Here is a 20430-nt window from a genome sequence, read left to right on the forward strand (position 1 = left end):
GACAGGGGGCAGGCCAGTCTCTGCACAAGTGAGGTCTTTGCCAAACTCGAGTCTGCAAGGCCTCGGTGGAAACACCGGATTTCCCATCATTACCCCCACCCCCAGGCAAGTTCCTCCCCACTTCTTGAAACCTTGGACGTTTCTGTTGCTTCAAAGAGCTTTTCTGCAGTAAGACATATTTCTTCTTGTCTTCCAGAAGAGCTGGGCTGGGGTTAGAGGCCCATGAATGTAAAACCAGCCCCGGGGCCCACCTCCTCCCTTTGCCTTGGCAGATTCTCAAAATCTGATAAAGCAATTTGGCCCATCTCCTCTGCAGTTAAAACTTCCATGTGTTGTGTGTATGCTTCTTAATGAGGCTGGTGACTCCATGCCTGACTTGCTAATTCAGCTCCAAAGCCTGGGAGAATGCCAGAGCTGGAAAGAAACCTCATCAGCCCACCTCACTGGCGGATGAAGAAACTGAGGCTCAGAACGTTGAAAACACTTGACCTTCAGCTAGCTAACGGCAGCGTGCCCTTGTGCCCATTGCAACCATCTGAGTCTTTGTGAATTGGTGATGATATTGGATCCTATGCTAAAAATTTAAACACAGTAAGTGGATTATGTACCCAAACATCTAAACACCAGAAACATCTAAGCAGCATACTTGTTCCAAAAGGATTTGTAAAACAACCAGCCCCCTTTAAAAAAAAAATGACTCCAGATGAAAGAACTTATTACAGCGTATGCTATATGTTGATGACGTGAGCTACAGGGTTGTGGATGGTGGGTTGGTGTTGTCACAGCTGCTCACTCCATACAGAGTGGACAGGATGGTCCGACTGTGCTGTGCAATCACAGTGAGAGGGATCATTGCAAGGTTGCTTACGGTAGGGGTTTCACCACCCGGGGCCATGACAGGTCAGGTTGGGGGATCTTGGGCAGGGTAGTTCCCTCGCACCTTAATAGATATCTGGTTCTATGAGTCAGCTTTCCATCACTGTAACAAAATACTTGAAGAAAGCTCTCATGAAGCAAGGAGGTTTGTTCTGACTCAGGTTTGTGGAGGTGGCCGTGTTGGTTTGGCATCTGGTGATGACCTCCTTGTAGGCTGAGTCCTGGGGCAGCACAGAGTGTCGCGGGGCCAGAGAGAGTACAGCCGAGGGAAAGATCACATGGAAGCCAGCAAGCATGGGGTATGGCTTTTATAACCAAGCCTGTCGTGAGAACTACCTTCTAATGCACACCCCCAGGGACCTATGGATCTTCACCTGTCCCGGGTGATCCATAATTGGATTGCATTTCCACTTTCTTTTTTTGTTTGTTTGTTTAAAGATTTATTTATTTGAAAGATTTACAGAGAGAGAGAAGGAGAGGCAGAAAGAGAGAGAGATGTCCTCCATTCACTGGTTCACTCCCCAATTGGCCACAATGGCTGGAGCTTGGCCAATCTGAAGCCAGGAGCTTCTTCTGGATCTCCCATGTGGGTGCAGGGGCCCAAGGACTTGAACCATCTTCTACTGCTTTCCCAGGCCACAGCAGAGAGCTGGATGGGAAGTGGAGCAGCTGGGACTTGAACTGGCGCCCATATGGGATGCCAGCGCAACAGTGGCAGCTTTACCCGCTATGCCACAGTGCTTGGCCCTGTATTTCCACTTTCTTAGTCCCATTGGCTTACACCTTTGGGGTTTAAATGTCTGCATGAGTTTGGGACCCTGTCCTGTACAAATCATAGCACTAGCCTGTGTATTCCTGATGATTTGTGTCTCAGTGCTGCAGCTGTCCACACCGTGGGCCTCTCGGGCGGTTGGGATTGCAGGCTGGATGTCAGGAGTGCCTTTCCTAGCAAAGTGAAGCTTCTCTCCATCTCTGATTGCCCACTGAGTTCAGGAGCCCTAGGCTTTGCTAGTGACTTGGCTGAGAGTGACAGAGCACCCCCCAGTGGTCTAGATTTCCCTACCATTTCCTGAACTCCACAACCTCCATCAACACATCAATTACATTCCCAGGGCTAGCAGTTGGCAGTTTGACCAAGTTTTTCACAGGACTTTGCTAAGGTCACCACTTTCCAGCCTGAAATGGCCAAGTGTTTAGCTTGTGCTTGCCAGCCTTTCCCACTCATCCAGTTCCACATTTTTGTTTCTATTACTTTTAGTTCTCTCACTTCTAGGTACCAAATTCTTTGTGTGTTCAGCTAGTAGGTTATATTTAGAAAACTCAATGACTTGGGGCTGGCATTGTGGAATAGTTGGTAAAGCTACCACGTGCAGCACTGACATCCTAAATGGGTACTGGTTTGAGTTCTTGCTACTCCACTTCTGATTCACCTCCCTACCAATGTGCCTGGGAAAGCAGTGGAAGATGGCCCAAGTGCTTGGACCCATGCCCCTATATGGGAGACCCAGAAAAAGCTCCTGACTTCAGTCTGGCCCAGCTCTAGCCATTTTGGCTATTCAGGGAGTGAACCAGCAGAAGGAAGATCTCTAACTCTGCCATTCAAATGGCTAAAAAAATTTTTAAAAAGAAAAATCAATAACCCACAATGGGATTATTTTTCCTATGATTTCAGATCTTCTCTTAAGAAGGCTTAATATAAATTCTTCCCAACTGTTTCCACTGTAAGAGAAGCTGCCTTTTAGTTGAGTATATTGCCACACCCAAAATACAGGGAGAAGGAGAGTAGCTATCAGCTGGGTGCTGGCTTGGGTTAAGTGGTACAGTTGAAGAAGGTGAGATTGTCAAAAACGGGCAGGTACATGCTGAGGTCCATGGAGCAAGGTCAAGTGCAGTGGACCTAGGTTCCCATCCTAGCCCTGTTACTTACTACCTGTGAGACCTTGGGCAAATTAACTAGCCTCTTTGACTTTACTACTCTCCGCACCTATCAAAGGGGATAGTAATGATATCTTCCTGCAGTATTGTGGCAATTAATAGGGTAATCCACAGCAGATGCTCATTTTGATCATTGATACACAACTATGCTCAGAAAACTTAACCAGTAGCTGATATTGGTGAGATGGAGCCAGACATCCTTGCTTTCTAAGGCGGTGGTGAGGACTGGAGGGAGAAGGAGCTCTGAGGAAGCCCCCAGGACACTGCTGTTTCCCTTCCATTCGCTCTTCTGGAGCCACACTGTCCGCTTCTGTCTCTGGGCAGCCAAGCCAGCTGACACCTCAGCGTTTGGGCACCTGCGGTCCCCTCTGCCTGTGACAAGCTGCCCAGGGGTATTCCTGCCTTCTCAGAGAGGCCTCCCCTTCTCTCCTTGTTCCTCCATCACTCCTGTCCTCTGGCACTACCATAGTTTTCTTCATAGATGCCATATCCTGTGTTTGTAGACTCATTCGCCATCATCAGAACACAGACTTCATGAGCCTTTGTAGGGATGTTGTCTGCTCGGTACCCACTGCATGACAAGCACTCAATGAACATTTGTTGAATTAGTGAGTAGTAGGTATTTCATCAACATTGGTTTCTTTAAAGAATACTGTTTTTTTAAAAGATTTATTTTATTTATTTGAAAGATAGGGTTACAGAGAGAGGTAGAGACACAGAGAGAGGTCTTCTGTCTGCTGGTTCACTGCCCAGCTGGCCACAATGGCCAGAGCTGCGCCGATACGAAGCCAGGAGCTTCATGTGGATCTCTCATGTGGGTGCTTTTCCATTTTCTACTGCTTTCCCGGAGAGCTGGATAGGAAGAGGAACAGCTGGGACTAGAACCAGCACCCATATGGGATGCCGGTGCTTCAGGCCAGGGCTTTCACCTGCTGTGCCATAGCGCTGGTCCCGCAAATACTGTTTTGTTTTGTTTTTCAATTGGAAGAGGAATCCAGCCGAAAGCTTAGAAAGATTAGTGACCTTGGCACTTAGCTGAGGACTGCAGAATAGGAGGCCATCTGGAACCCAGACAGGTGGAAGGGGAGCTGGTATGAGACAGCCTGGTGGGAATCTGGCTTTGAGGCAAGCTCTGGGTAAACCAGGGGACCCTTTTGTACCCTGTGCCATGCTAAGGACTTAGTCTCGGAGTTTTGAGTGACCCTGGGACCGTGGCAGATGACTGATCTCACTTAGGTAGTATTTATCAACCTTTTAAAATCATTAGCATCCTGCCCCCATTTGGAGAAAAATTAAATCAAATTAAACTTCCGACATAGGAAATTAAATACCAAGGAGCAAGATTCTGTCTGGGAGGGCTGAGCTTTAGCAGGGGTGAGGTCCACTCACCATTATAAGATCTAAGATTTTCTTGCCTCCCCCAAAGCAAATTTCACCCCCTTGCCAGTCAAGTCACCTCTACTGAGAAGTCACAACTTTGCTGAAAGAGGAAGCTGACAGATTCCAAACCCCGAATTGAGAAATTACCTCAGTAACAGGTGCATTTACTGCGACTGCTAAGGCTGTCAGCTTCAAGCTACTCAAAATTAATTTAAATTATCATGGCTGTTTGCTTGAGATGGGAATCTAATTGGAAGATTATATATGGTAGACAAATGTGGTCTGGGCTGCTGACATGATACCTATGTCCACAAATTCTGCTGACTGTGGACATGAGTTACCACTCAGGGACCTTCCCAGAGATGAGCCTTTGAGAGGTGTCGGTGGTTTTAACTGCACATTTCTGTTCTCTTGTCTGGGGCAGCATTTCACTCACTGGGGTAGAATGTTTCTGAGTGTTCTGGAAGAACCACACTGGTTCACTCCCTAAGTGGCCAAAACGGTCTGGGCTGAGCCAAGCCAAAGCCAAGATCCTGGGACTCCATCTGGATCTCCCATGTGGGTGCAGGGGCCCAAGCACTTGGGCCATCTTCTACTGCTTTCCCAGGCACAATAACAGGGAGTGGGATCGGAAGTGGAGCAGCTGCATCCAATCGGTGCTCATGTGGGATGCTGGTGTTACAGGTGGCAGCTTAATCTGCTGTACCACAATGCTCGCTCCTAGTTCAATTTTCAAAATGTCATTTATTGTACAGATTGATAGGATTTTCCAAATGGGAGAGGAGCAGCAACACAGCCTCATCCAAGATGACTAAAACCAAGGACAGGAGTGGTGTGGGGAAGCCAAGTGTTCTCTCCAGTCCTGCACTGCCTCTCTCCACTGATGAACTTTATTTCTTGGCAGGAAGACATTGCTACTCAGTCCACACACCACACAGCAGGTGGACAACTGTCATTCAGAGCCCTGGATTCCAAAGTTACAGTTCCTGCCATGGACAAGAAGCTAGGACCCTTCTCTCTGAGTCCAGGACTCAGTTCTCAGGGAAGATCTCTGATTGGGCGAGATGCTCATCCCCGGGCCAATCAGCAGGAGGGTTATATTATGTAACAAGGCTGTGAAGAGGGTTATCATAGGCTTGTTGCACATAGCTTTCCTTTTACTTACACCAACTCTCAGGGTACTATAAGTTTCTCAGTTGCCTCATTGATAGTATTTTCCCAATGCCATGTTCAAGGCCTGGTTCTTAATACACAGTTCCTTCCAAAACTCAGCGTAAAATGAAATGAAAAAATGTCAAAATGTTTAACTCAATGTACTTTAAAATTTTTAATTCCATACATAATACACATTTTCCATGAGTTTCTTGAAGACCTGTTGTAGATGTTCAGTAAGCACTTGCTGAATGAGTAACAGGAAAAAAATTCTGAACCACTCTTGTTTGGTTGTCTTTTAATTAGATTTATGTAAAGAGCATCTTGCTCAAGATATTTACTCTGAGTCTGACTAATACCTTGAATTACAGGCCATTGAAATTTTAATTAAACCCCTTTAATGATTTTTTGTTAATTATTGAGAGTCTCCAATGTAATAGCACTGTGCCAGTGTAGGGAATACATTGTTGAATATATGAATATGAAAATACAAATACTGTCACTGTATCTGAGGACATCTCTGGCACATCGCAAAGGCCTCAGAGGTCATTTAGCTTAACTGTCCCATTTTACAGATGAGGAAACAGTGGCTCAGAAAGGTTGTTAGGCCCGCCAGGAAGTGTTTGGTTTGTTCAGAGATTTCATTAGGTCTGCGTGTGAAGCTATTTCTCAGCGAGAGGTGCTACTTATTTTGCACAAAGGAGACATGCAGTGTTTGTACATATATGGATTATCTTTTTTCTGATCTTGCATTTCTTTTTAATAGCCTGGTGATTATGTAGATGATATTTGCTAAGCTTTTGATTTATTTGGAAGCAATTAATAGCTGGCACTCGGGTGCTTTGGAAACTCAAATCACACTGCAGTAGAAGTTTCTATGTGGTTAATGAATAATAAGGCCATTTATTATTGACATGGCTTCTGACACCTCTTCCATTTATTATTATTTCTTGTTAACTCACTTTCTAAGATGGCTGGAAAATGTTTTCCACCTTAGGTGGCATGGATTATATTGACTTTCTCTAGGGAAAGTGAAGTTGGGGGGAGAAAGTGAAAGGAACCATTTTTCTGTGTTTATGGAGAATGGAGATGCACATTTTCTTTGGCAGTGGAGTTCACTTACCCTTTCACTGGGGACCCATTATGCGCCAGACACTGTGCAGGATTCAAGGGGACGCCACACCAGCTCCAGGAGGGACGCACCTGCCATAGTAGGCCATGAGTGGCAGCACAGCTGTAAGCGGTACAGTGAGAAACAAGCAATGGGGACGTTTGTAGAAACATTTCCCAGGAGGTGAAGACTTTGGGGTTGGCCTTTCGTTGGCTGCTTTTAATTATTTGCCAAAGGAAAACCAGAGAGGAGACTAACACCTGTAGAATGCTAGAGCTCATGATTTCCTTTGACTCCACATGGAAATGGCTAAGCTCAGAGTGCAGTCGGCTTAAGTGGAAGCAGATGCTGTCAGAGGTGTGGATGGCTTTCTCCTCTCGGTGGCATTGTCAGAATGTACTTCTGGAACGGACAGCCCTCCTGTGTGTGACATTGGGTTGACCAGGGCAAATGGACATAGATTTTAACTTCCTAGGAATGTAATTTCTTTTTGTTAAAAAAAGATTATTTATTTATTTATTTGAGAGGTAGAGTTACAGAGAGAGAGAGAGAGAGAGAGAGAGAGAGATCTTCCATCCGCTGGTTCACTCTCAAAATGGCCGCAATGGCTAGAGCTATGCCAATCCGAAGCCAGGAGCCAGGAACCTCCTCTGGGTCTCCCACATGGGTGCAGGGGCCCAAGGACCTGGGCCATCCTCCACTGCTTTCCCAGGCCATAGCAGAGAGCTAGATGGAAGAGGAGCAGCCGGGACTAGAACCAGCACCCATATGGGATAACAGTGCCGCAGGCAGAGGATTACCGACTGCGTCACAGCACCAGCCCCTGTAATTTCTTAATTGTGGCCAGGGCCGTCTACAACCTTGCGAGGCTGGATGTGAGTCTGATGGCATATTGATAGGGGCTGCCCCGGAAAAAGTCAGATAACTTTTCCACACTAGTCAGGAAAACTTCCTGGAGAAGGTCACTGTTGCAGAGGCCTCTGTCAGAGGGAAGCAAGTGTGTGCATGTGTGGGGCGGGGGTGGGGGTGGAGGGAGACAGAGAACATGGCAGAGGGGAGTGGGGAGAGGCGTGAGGTTCCTGGTGTGTGCCTGGTGCCTGAGAAGCCAGTACAGGCCTTCTGTACGATAGGAGGCCATGCATTCAACGTCAGAAGACTCACTGCTGTAACTGCATTATTTCCCCCTCTTCCTGTCCCAGGTGTGCATGAGCCCAGGGGAGGACCCACTGTCTTTCGCCGCTGGAGGAATACCCAATTTCCAAGTCATCTGCGCGGGCCCTGCTGTGAAATGAGCCAAGCCAGGACTTGTGGGACACTGGCTCTGTTCCTTGTCGAGCACTCGGGAGCCGTTGTCCCACTGTTGCTGTAATTGCGTCCTGTCCTCCTCTCACCAAGGCCAACAGCCCAGACTCGAGTAGGTGTCCCAAGGCTCCTCTGCCAGCCTGAACATGAACACATGCAAAGCTCATGACAACCAGGCTTTGCCAGGGACGTGGGGCCCGGCAGGGTCCGGCCCCCAGGAGCAGGTGCTCTCATGATGCTGGCGTCTGGGACTGAGCACCATGCCCATCACCCAGGACAATGCCGTGCTGCACCTGCCCCTCCTCTGCCAGTGGCTGCAGAACAGCCTGCGGGAGGGCGGGGACGGGCCGGAGCAGCGGCTCTGCCAGGCGGCCATCCAGAAGCTGCAGGAGTACATACAGCTGAACTTCGCTGTGGATGAGAGCTCGGTGCCGCCCGACCGCAGCCCCCCTGCGATGGAGATCTGTACTGTGTACCTCACCAAGGAGCTGGGGGACACGGAGACCGTGGGCCTGAGTTTCGGGAACATCCCTGTGTTCGGGGACTATGGAGAAAAGCGCAGAGGGGGCAAGAAAAGGAAACCCCACCAGGGCCCCGTGCTGGATGTGGGCTGCATCTGGGTGACGGAGCTGAGGAAGAACAGCCCGGCGGGGAAGAGTGGGAAGGTGCGCCTACGGGACGAGATCCTCTCCCTGAACGGGCAGCTGATGGTCGGAGTTGATGTCGGCGGAGCCAGGTAAGTGCGGGGAGCGTCCTCAGGCTGGGAGCCGGACACGGACACCCGTGGCCCACCTGTGTCTGAGGCTGGGATTGTAGCTGTAGTTGCAGAAGATAATGTCCTGCTGGTGAGAAGCAGGTGCCATTTATCCGAAGAAGGGGAAACATGGTAAGTTGAGGTTGCGTGGTATTTCTTGTTTCTTTTTGCTTCATTCTCTCTTAGAGGACTTAGACGCAAGAGATTTTCCTTTTTGCCTGAAACTTGGGATAGAGAAAAAAGAAACAGGGCATGAAATAAAGAGTATGAGAAATGTCCCTCTTACCCACTCACTGCAGCACCTCAGCTTCCATCAGGGCACCCAAGGTCAGGCAGTGTCCCGCAATACCCGAGCCTCAGCAACTACGGGCTCCCGACACAGCGTCTAGAAGCCACATCCTGGGAGATCCACGTGGATCTCCTCTGATCACATGTTTATTGACTATTCCGGAGCATATTTGCTTTCTACCCATGTGGCTACCCACCACAGTGGTGAATTCTGATTGGACTGTTTGGTTGCTTCTCAGTTGAGTCGAGGGAACCTCAAGACTACCATGAGGTTCAGTGATGGCTAGAAGATCTCCTGGAATTCAGAAATGCTGTCATGTTCATAGTTATGGTGCATTATGGTGAAAGAATGCAAGATAGAAGGTGCAGGGAATGCAGTCAGGAGAGACCAGACACCAGCTTCCAGGTGCCTCTCCCAGGGGAGCTGAGCACACGGCGCCCAGTTTTAGCAGTGACGTGAGACAGCATAGACAGAGTTACCAGCCAGCGAAGCTCACCGAGCCTCAGCGTCCAGGGTTTTCATTGCGGGGTGGTCACACGGGCGTGGGGTGTGTGTGTGGCTAACGTTAGTTATACTCGGGCTCCGGTTTCCGCAAGGTCAAAGTAAAGGCACGTGCCCGAGGCTCCCACCATAAGTGACGGTTAGCATAAGCTGCCTGGCGCAACGCAGTGTCCCTCGGGAGGCAGAGACATTCTTTTCAGGGAGGATATTTCAGGGGCTTGGATGTGATCCCCCAGGAGCTGGTCAAGAGCCAGTCCTTTGTTTGGAAGTCATACAGGAGAATGGTAAACTTGCTGAGTTAATCCCTCACCGCACACCTGCAGTCCAAGGCTTCCACTGCCTCCTAACAACCGAGAAGTTAACAATGAGAAGAGAAGAGACTAGCTTGATTTTTCAAGGTTCATTTCCTACTTCTCTTATGTAAGTGTAAAATGTACCGTTTATTGAGTAGTTTTCACCATAGCAATGTCTGCCAGGCAGTATCTCATTTAAAACCTCCACCTGACTCTCGGAAGGATGGCTATGGAAGAGAAACCTTGGCCACACATCACCACCTTAGCAAGAAGTGGAATTAGATTTGAGCCTGGATCCATCTGGTCCCACAGCCCGTGTTCCCAACCATTGTCTGCATAATTTCATGGATGCTTTACAGCTCTACAAATACCCCCTCAGCATCATCACAGCCTGGAACAAGCTGCAGGGCTTCTACCTACACAAACTGACACAGCAAACAGAAGCCTCATCTTAGAAAAGGAAACTCCATTTTAAAATAGACTCCCTTTGGAAAACTCACATCCAGACAGAGTGCTTTGGGATTTGGGTGCCGTTGTCCCCAAGCATTCTTGGGGGATTGGTTCCAAGACGGCCTGCAGTTGCCAAAACACTCATATGCTCAAGTCCCTTATATAAAATGCTGTAGTATTTGCATATTAGCGACACACATCCTCCTGCATCCTTTAAGTCGTCCCTGCATTGCTTATAATGCCTGGTACAATGTGAATGCTATGCAGAGTGCTGTTATGCTTTAGGGAATAACAACAAGAAAAAAGACAGTCTATATATGTTCTGAACAGACACAAAGTTTTTTAAAAAGTGTTCTGTCCGCAGTTGGTTGGATCAGTACAGAGGGACAGCTGTGGTAGGGAGTTTAAAGTGTTTTGCATGTTCTTAAGACATTCTTTTTCACCCTTTGTAACAAAAGGCTTCATGTAACACTGAATTTTCCCACCTATTTAAGTGAGTTTTAGCCTACAAAGTGATGACTAGGAATAAGGGTTCTGTAGAGACCCCGTTGTACCACTCTGTTGCTTGGCCAACAGAATGTCAGTGATTGTCCACTTTTACTGCAAGCCACGGATGTTAGGGGTCCACACACCGACTTCTTGCCCACCTTAGCAACATGATAAACCGTCTGTGCCAGCAGGTATGATTATAATTTAAGGCATTCTTTTGGGAAATCTGTTTTGCTCCTCTCTTGAGTTTGATTTGAATTCAAGACTATCTTCAGTGACACCGTGGGTTGAATTGAGTCCCTCAAAATTCGTACAGCCCAGTACCTCAGAACGTGAAGAATGTGATCCTATTGGGAAATGGGGTATGATAGATATGATTAGATAAGATGAGATTGTACTGGAATAGGGTGAGCTCCCTCCTGATCCAGTGTGACTGGTGCCCTTACAAAAAGGCGGATTTGGACACACACACACACACACACACGGAGAAAGAACACCAAAGTGAAGACTGGAATTAGGCTGCCACACCCAAGGGACTTCCAGAAGCCAGGAGAAAGACCTGGAACAGGTCCTTATCCCACACCTCTGTGGAGCAAAGCCCCGCCGACACCCTGATCTGTCTTCTGACTTCTACAACTATGAGATAACACACTTCTGTCACTTATGCTACTTTGTGGTACGTTGTCACAGCAGTGATATTTGACTGTCACCTTATGGCCAAGTTGCAGTTTTCTCACTGACAACAATTCCCCAGGAAACTTTAAAGTACTGTGGATAGTTTTGGAAGAGGACGCTTTGAGAATCACATGTGTTAAGTGTGGGAGGAGCAGGTGCAAAATGTAGCAGATGAGGTCATGGTTTGCTCATTTTAAAAATTGGTTTAGAATCAATTTGGAATGTTTATCCCTAGGGAAAGGATGGAAAATTCACAGCCGTGGATTTGACAGCCCTGCTGCACCCCAGATCTAGTACGGACACTAACCCTGTGATTGCCCGCAGGTTATCATCCCTCTCACTGGCTGATGTTCCTGAGGTCTGCAGGGGGTTTCTGGGCTCCAGGAAGGCCTCCCTCTCTTGAGTTTTATCTGGTGTGAACTCCAAGACTTTCTGGGATCAGATGGGGTCTTGGTCATGGTTAACGTCACATGCCTTATCTTGCAGGCATAGCTGATAACACATGGAGGACGGTTGTGTTCATGTGCTCTTCCACCTCCACTCTGGGGAAGATGAGATTTTTCTGGAATGTTCTGTTTACTTCTGTTTGGTGCAGGGAGAACTAGAAAGGATTTTTTTAAAATTAGTTCCTACAGGGAATACTTTGTAAGTCCCATCACTCCCTCACTAGCTTTCTATAAGTAAACCAGACCTATTCCCTGGGGACAGATTGTTCCAAATTGGTAACAAAATGTGGAATTAATTAAAACAAAACCCACGCAGCCAAACAAATAGACTTTTCTGAGAAGCAAAAGGGCCCATGTTTCACTCGTGTATTTTCAGAGTGTGAACACTGGATGTGCTTGTTCATGAGTAGATGGGAGCGAAGCCCAGTCCCAGGAACAGAGACTCAGAGAGAGATGGATCTGGTTTGAGACCTGCTATTGGCTATGGGGCTACGGGCGTGTGACCTCAGCTGCAGGAGGTGATGTTTCCCTAATAGGGTTGCTTAGTGGATGAACGAAGATGATCAACTTACTGCACTGCACACAGGCATCTGGCACGTGGTAGGCACTCCGCAAAAGGAGCTTTTAATACCCCACCCAGCTGGCATCCTGTGGCTTGAACCCTGGGGAAGGGGAAGAGCCCAACTGCTGGTTCTCTCAGCAGGAAAGACAAAGAGTAATTTTTGACTCAATAACCAGGATCATATTCAAATACAGGGTTCTGCCACCTATACAAGTGGGTATGTTCCAAGAACCCCAATAGATGCCAAAAACCTTGGATAACCCCAGCTTCTATAGATACTGTGATTTTTCCTGTGATGAAGTTTAATTTATAAACTAGGCACAATTAGGGATTCATAACAACAATAGTGGACCAATCACAGCAACACACTGTAACAGCAATGGGAATGCGATCTCTTAGAACATCTGATGAGCAATGCTCTACTGTATTTGCAGACTGGGGTGGGACAGGGCTGAGTGCAATTGTGGATAAGGAGGCCCCCACTGTATTGAGCAACTGATGTGGCAGCTGGAAAGGAGACATGCAAGAGTGGGGTGCCAGAGCCCACCTGGACACCCCGCTGACTGGCACACAGATATCGGTGGCTGGGACGATGGCCTGAATGTCGGCCCTGACCAGAAGTAACTTTGCAGCACAGTACCGATTGCCTCAACATCGTGTGTAAAATTAAATTTAGGGTTGGTACAAGCTGCGACTCTGGTTACCCATGGCAACCTTGGGTTCTCTTTGGATTATAGCAGATTCAAAACAGAGTATCAAGAGGCCGCTACAAAGCGTTACCTGGAGAAATGACTGGGGCGACAATGCGGGTAAGAGGTTGTGGAGAGGAAGAGTTGCCAATTACAGCTCTATAATGTAGTCTCTGGGGCCACTTAGCATGAGGGCCCTGCCTGGCAGAATATGCCAGAAGGTCCCTGGGCTCCGCAGGATGGTGTGTATCGTAAGAGGTGGTTGTCACGATGGCCTGGAGACATTAAGGAAAGGTTAGATCAGACTCAGCTGCCGTTTAAGAAGCCAGGGAAGCGTGCGATGTACTTTAGAAAGACTGCCATTACAGGAGGTTAAAAGGAAAACAAGCTTCAGCATTTAAAATTCAATTATCTGGAAAACCCGCCATGCGGAACAGCCCGTGGCCGCGGAGGCGGCTCACACCGCGTGTTGCCCACGGGTGCGTTGGAGCCCCGCGTCCGTCCTTCCAGCCTGGGTCCCCGCGCGCCACGGCGTTCACGACTTTTCCGTTTCTGGCAAGAATCCCAGCGTTCACCCAAGTCCTCGTTCCTCACGGGACCGAGGAGGAGTCTGGGGATTTGGGAAGCGGTTTGCTGCGGTCAGATATCTGCGTGGAGAGGAGCCAGGCCCGGCGTTCACACCGTCTGACGCGGATTCTAGCACCTTCTCTCCAACACTGCAGCTAGGAACCAGCGAAATGAGGCCGGTTTGTTACAGCCTGCAGCCACAAGAAGCAGAAAACGCAGGTTTTCCCTAAGCGTTCTGCTAATACCATTGCACCGAGGACTTCCGGCTCCGCCGGGGTGAGCGTGCAGCCGCTTCTGCAGCGCGCCGCGTGGGAGAGACGGCGCGGGCTGCCGCCCTGCCAGCCTAGGGCTCTGCGGGCCGTCGCCCGCCACCTTGTGGCTGGACCGGGGCGGGGAAAGGCGTCGGGCGTTTCCGTCCAGCAGATCCACCCTGTGCGCTGCGGGCAGTGTCTTCCGCCTCCAGCGCCCCCTGGGAACCGCACCCCCTGAGCCGTCCTCAGGCGTGCAGTGCCGCCGGCGCCAGGCCGGCCTCCGCGACGCCCCAGCCCGCTCACTCCGCCCTGGCTCGGCCGCCTAACCCCCCCGGCCCGGGCCTCAGGCCCCCCGCACGGGGATGACAAGCCCGTGTGTCTGTGACTCATGGCGGGAGGTGATCGTTCCTCAGTTTCCCTGACTCAGGCCTCCTGGCGTCACACAGCCTTCCAAGGGAGGTGTGAGTAGCAGGTGAAACCGGGCGGGTGTTTGTCTTTAGAAAGCTGACTGCACCCGCAGCCTGCGGTCACAGCCTACGGCTCACCCGCAGAGCAGAGCGGCCCTTCGGGGTCCACTGTCTCCCGGAGGGAAGCAATGACCTAAAGCATTTTCATTGTCTAAAGGGGAGTGAGATGGCAGAGCCACGTCCACCCCAGCGGCCTGCTGCCCCTCCGGTACCTGGACAGAGCTGAACGGGGGCAGCCCAGCCACCGACTCCAGCCATGGAAGACGCAAAACCCAAGTTGCCCACTGAAGTCGTCCGCGTTCCCACGTTAAGCATGACTTCCAGGAACGGTTGGCCCTGCAAACCACGAAAAGAAGAAAGGGAAAAGTGCCTTAGTTCTGTTATGGGGTTGCTGCCGGCCTCTTGCCCTCTACCGTGGGCACCCTGGTGGCCATGTTTAGGACCCGCGACATTGACTTCATCCTTTATGGCCAGGTGTTAAATAAGATCACTCACTTGTGAGCGTTTTTGGTCTCGTTTTCAGCACCAAGTGCCCTCAAATGACTCACAAGATTTTTTACCCGCAGATGTTTGAATTCCGAGGCTTGGCATCTGTTGCAGCCCTCGGCCCTCTCTTAGTTCTGAATAGAGGCAGTAATGACCTTCACCGTCATGCCACCTGCCACGTGCAGAGATGAGAAGACTTGAGCTGCTCTCTTTTGGTGTTCACCTGTGGGTGGCTGCCTTCTGGGAGGCGAGAAAATCTGCTACTGTGAGGGCCCAAGTAATGTTTGTATCTTCTGTATAGTTTAAAATAAAACGTGGGGTGAGCATTCGGTGCTGTGGTTAAAATGCCACCCGGGATCTCTGCATTCCCATCTCAGAGCGCCTGGGTTCCAGTGCCCCTTCCACTTCCAATTCTGATTTCCTGATAATGCGTACTGTGGGAGGCCACAGATAATGACCCAAATGCTCAGGTACCCGCCACCCACATGGAAAACTTGGATTGAATTGCCGGCTCCTGGCTTTGGCCTGACCCAGTCCCTGCTCTTGTGTGCATTTGCAAATGAGCCAGCAGATGGAAGATCTCTGCCTTTCAAATACAAAGAAAATGTAAAGTACTTGGGCTCCTGCACCTTCGTGGGAGACCTGGAAGAAGCTCCTGGCTCCTGGCTTCCGATGGGCCTAGCTTGAGCCGTTGCAGCCATTTGGGGAGTGAACCAGTGGATGGAAGACCTTTCTGTCTCCCCACCCCCACCCCCCACCCCCGTAATTCTACCTCTCACATAAACAAAGTCTTTTGAAAAAAATAAAATATTCGTGAGCATGTGGCTACTCATAGCTTTCTGGATGACTTGGCAAAGCAGTGTGGAAGTGCAGCAGGTGTCGCCGGCAGGGGTAGATCCTGGGCTGTCTGGATCTGAGTCACAGAAATGTGGCCCCAAGGCTGCAGCAATGCGCTAACAGCTGGCTTGTTCCGGGCTTCCTTCCCCAAAGCAGCGGTGATTCTGTCATCGGTGGTGTCTCTGGTGCTTGCATCTGGCCATTTCCTTTTTGGGGGGACACAGAGGGCCAAGCGCTGGGACTATTCCAGAGCCGAAGTGCGTGTTTCCTCAGTGGGTGGGCTGGATGTAAGGTTTCTCAGTTCAAACGGAGCTGGGACTTATTAAGAAATGCTTGACCTTCGAGATCGCTGATGTGTTTTCCAAAAATAGACGTGGAGGAGGCCTGAAACTTTACAGGGAGAAAAGGGGCGTAGGTGTCTGTCGGGGTCTATTTTCTGTTGCTAATAACGCACTCCCACAGACCAGCTCTTTTATAAACAACAAGGTTGGTTTTGGCTCGGGGTTCTGGCCGAGGGTCAGGCGCCCCCTCTGGTGACGGTCGTCTTGCTAGCAGTGTCTTGAGGCAATGCCAGGGTCTCATGACAAGACACCAGGGGCATGAGAGACCTGGCTGAGCTGGCCTTAGAGCAGACCCGCTCTCAAGAGTGCCCATTAGCCCACTGGCCTCGCGAATGCATTAGTTCATTTTTAAGGGCAAAACCCTAATCACCTCTTGATGATCCCACCTGGTTCCACCACTTAATACCACATAATGAAAAATAAATTTCAACCTGAGGGTGGGTGCCATGGTGTTGTGGGTTAAGCCACCCCTTGGGATGCCCGCGTCCCGTGTCAGTGCCTGGGATAGAGTGCTGCTTCTGCCTGTGATTCCAGTTCCCAGCTGTTGCACATCCTGGGAGACAGTGGATAATGGCTCAGGGACTTGGGTCCCTGCCACCTGTGTGTGAGACCTGGGCATCTGGAGATTGAACAAGCAAATGGAAGAGTCTCTCTCTCTCTCTCTTTCTCTCTCCCTCCCTCTCCCTCTCCCTCCCCCTCCCCCTCCCTCTTCCTCTCCCTCCCTCTCCCTCTCTCTCCCTCTCTCTCCCCCTCTCTCCCTCTCCCACCCCCCACATTGTTCTGCCTTTCATGCAAATAAAATAAACATTTTTTTCAAAAAGGAAAGAATATAGTAAAGGCAGGTAAAGCAGACAACGAGAAAATGCCTGTGTTAACATTTTTCTCACCACTAGTCACATACGACAACTATTCAGACCAACCAGAAGTCATGTGAAAAAAATAAACTATCAAATGCAAATGCTCAACTACTATTATGGGAAAAAAAAAACCCTCACCCTAAACATATCACCTTGAGATGATACCGATGGCATAAGGCCGTGACAATCAGCAAGATGTTTCAGATCCAGATATCCACACCATGTGTGCAGTGGTTCTGTATGTTTTAGCGATGCTTGAAATCAGGCAGGACCAAGGCTAGTCCAGCATTTTACTAACGTGAATTTTTTTTTTTTTTTTTTTGACAGGCAGAGTTAGACAGAGAGAAAGGTCTTCCTTCCATTGGTTCACCCCCCAAATGGCCCCTACGGCCAGCACGCTGCACCGATCCGAAGCCAGGAGCCAGGTGCTTCTTCTTGGTCTCCCATGTGGGTGCAGGGCCCAAGCACCTGGGCCATCCTCCACTGCCTTCCCCGGGCCACAGCAGAGAGCTGGACTGGCAGAGGAGCAACTGGGACAGAATCCGGCGCCCCAACCGGGACTAGAACCCGGTGTGCCGGCGCCGCAGACAGAGATTAGCCTAGTGAGCCGCGGAGCCAGCCGCTAACGTGAATATTTCAACATGTGTTCTGAAATTTTCTTGTTTGGGGGGTTTTTATATAATTGCTTAAGGCAAAAAGGCACATACAATTAGAAAAGACTCATTTGTCCTGATGTGGTAAAAAATAACTAAAACAATACATGGAAAACAATATCTCTAGAAAATCAAGTGAAGAGTTTTGTCAGCAGCTTCTATTGGAAGATGCTGAAGTTTAAAGACATCAGGTGCATTCTGGAGATTGCTATGCAGCTGGGCAGACACACTGCTGTTTCTCCCGTGTTCCAGAGAACAGTATATGCTCAATTCTGTGTGTTTTGAAATGGACCTGCTTGGAAGTCACTGAAGGAAAGCGGAACCATAAAAGGTGTATTTCCAAAAGCCAATGACTTTGTTAGTTAAAATAATGTTTTGTGGGAAAATCATGTAAAGTAACACCTGCTTTGATAGCAATAAGCAAGACTGTAAGGTAAGGTTACAAAAATAGGCCAGAATATGAAATGAATTTGCCCCCTTGGTCCTAGGAAATTGATGTAGCAAGGAAGCTGAAAACAGAAGTCCAGAAGGGCTAAGGAATGTTGTCACCATTGTTCATTTAATAAAATTTAGATTTTTTTTGAAATGTTAGCTTTTTTTTAAAACTGTTCTCTGTGATAGGATAGGGGATGATGACGAAAGTGGTTTACGACATAGGAAATCTGATGCTTATCTCCAGGCAAAGCAAACAGACTCTTCAAATTCAGAGTGACTCTGAATTTCTTCTTGTACAAAGAAGATAATTTTTTTTCCAACTGAAACCATTTGAAAAATGAGAACAGAAGCAGTGGCGTGCCTCCCAAAGGCCATTTTGCAAACACAAATGCACATAACCTGTGTCTGCAAAGTGAAAGTCATGCTCCAACCACAAGTGGGAAAGCAAATACTTGAAGGAAAGCCAAATAATGGAGGGGGCATTCTCAAAATGGATTTTTGGAAAAGTCTCCATAGTTACATGACTTTTTTTTTAGCAAAAAAAAAAGCTGGTTTTTTTTTTTTTTTGCCAACAAAAAAATTTCATATGTGCATTTCTAATCTTGAGAATAAAATTCTCTATTTTTAAATCTTCCAAAGAATTTTAGAGGATTTTCATGTTAAAAACTATTTGAGGCCGGCACCGTGGCTCAACAGGCTAATCCTCCACCTAGCGCCGCCGGCACAACGGGTTCTAGTCCCGGTCGGGGTGCCGGATTCTGTCCCGGTTGCCCCTCTTCCAGGCCAGCTCTCTGCTATGGCCCGGGAAGGCAGTAGAGGATGGCCCAAGTGCTTGGGCCCTGCACCCGCATGGGAGACCAGGAGAAGCACCTGGCTCCTGGCTTCGGATCAGTGAGGTACGCCGGCCGTGGCGGCCATTGGAGAGTGAACCAACGGCAAAAAGGAAGACCTTTCTCTCTCTCTCTCTCTCTCTCTCTCTCACTATCCACTCTGCCTGTTAAAAAAAAAAAAAAAAAAAAAAAAAAAAAAAAGGCCATGCAGTCTCATCCATAGTCATGGCTCTTATTAAAAAAAAAAAAAAAAAGAAGAAGAATATTAAGTCTTTTAGGTTAAGCTTATCTTTTTAAAAATACCATTTTCATACACTAGTATTTTATAACGCCTCTATTTGTACAATGGTACATGTATGCATAAGATAGTCACATATTGGCAGTACATTCTCACTTCTCTTTCTGAGAATGAGAAATCAAAAGTTTTTTTTTTTTTTTTTTAAGAAGATTTATTTATTATTTCAATGTCTGAGTTACTGAAAGAGGGAGAGAGAGAGATCTTCATCTTCTGGTTTATTCCCATCCAGGCCTGGGCCAGGCTGAAGCCCGGAGCCAGGAACTTCATCTAGGTCTCCTACATGGGTACAGGGCTCAAACACTTGAGCCATCTTCCACTGCTTTCCCAGGCCATAAGCAGAGAGCTGGATCGGAAGTGGAACAGCCGAGATACAAACTGGCACCCATATGGGATGCTGGCACTGCAAGCAGCAGCTTTACCCGCTATGCCACAGCGCCAGCCCCAGAGAAATCCAATTTTGAAAGCAGTCATCTCCCAAGTATAGAGTTCAGCCCTATGATTCTAAGAATGATGTCTCATTCAAGATTTACAGGACTGAGCTGTCTCTCTGCACTGTACCTTCTACCCGTCCTCAACTGATGTCCTCAGCTCCGTAAACTGTGCTCTCTCCTAAGCAGCCCCCCTCAAATTCCTCCTCTCAGCTTCTGGGTCAGAGCCTAGAGTCCCCAGGACGCGCACCGGTCCATCCTGCCAGTCACTGCCCTACCCCCCACCCCACGCACACACTGACTCTTCTCTCGCTTGGCACACTAACTGCTTGCTCACTGGAGCAGAGCAACAACATATTTGCTCCAAAATTCCTCTCTCCCCCACACACTAGTTTTTGTCTATTTCAATGGTAACATTGAAACAGCATTTCAAAGAAAAGAACTACTTGTAATTCCATTGCACAAATTCTCCATTAATTTAATTTTCTTAAGTTACATTCTAACCTGTGACTATGTGTATATAGCTGGGCCAAACTAACTGGGTAGATTTAATCTGTATTCATCGGCAATAGGTATTTTTCAGACTACCTTTATTATTTTCACTGGCAAGTAATACGCACAAGGCAAAATGTTTACATAGAAAAGATGGATTCCTCAATTCATAAACCTTCTCAATTCCAACCCCCAGTCTCTTGAGCACCGGCCCAGCTGCACCTCAGAACCTTGTTCTGATACCAGTGTTGGAGTCTTTCAAGAATTCTCCAAACATACAAAGGGTCTGGGTTGTATTCTGTAGTGAGGGCATGCTGTTTGCTCTATTCTGACTATTCATGCTTTTTCTAACTTAAAAATCCATCTTAGAGATTGTCTCAACTTGGAAGCACTTGTGACTTTGTCTCTCAGTCTTCTTGAGAGCGGTGTAATATTCCACCAGAGACTTCTCGGGTCATTTATTCCATCCGTCACCAATTGATGGGTGTTTGCATTGCACTAAGTTTATGTCTGTGTGTATGTGTGAATGTTAAATGAAAGATAAATTCCTAGCAGTGGGATCTTCAAGCAAATCATGTTGTAAA

General features: G+C 48.3%; 1 protein-coding gene across 1 annotated transcript in view; it reads left to right on the forward strand.

The window, feature by feature from the left end:
• The first annotated feature begins 8016 nt into the window (after positions 1-8016).
• The window catches only part of PDZD2 (PDZ domain containing 2), a 262954-nt gene continuing 250540 nt past the window's right edge, over positions 8017-20430 (forward strand). The window contains exon 1 of the mRNA XM_062211925.1: positions 8017-8492. Coding sequence (XP_062067909.1) covers positions 8017-8492 — 476 coding nt within the window. The remainder of the gene's footprint in view (positions 8493-20430) is intronic.

This window comes from Lepus europaeus, chromosome 15, assembly GCF_033115175.1.
Source record: "Lepus europaeus isolate LE1 chromosome 15, mLepTim1.pri, whole genome shotgun sequence".
NCBI lineage: Eukaryota > Metazoa > Chordata > Mammalia > Lagomorpha > Leporidae > Lepus > Lepus europaeus.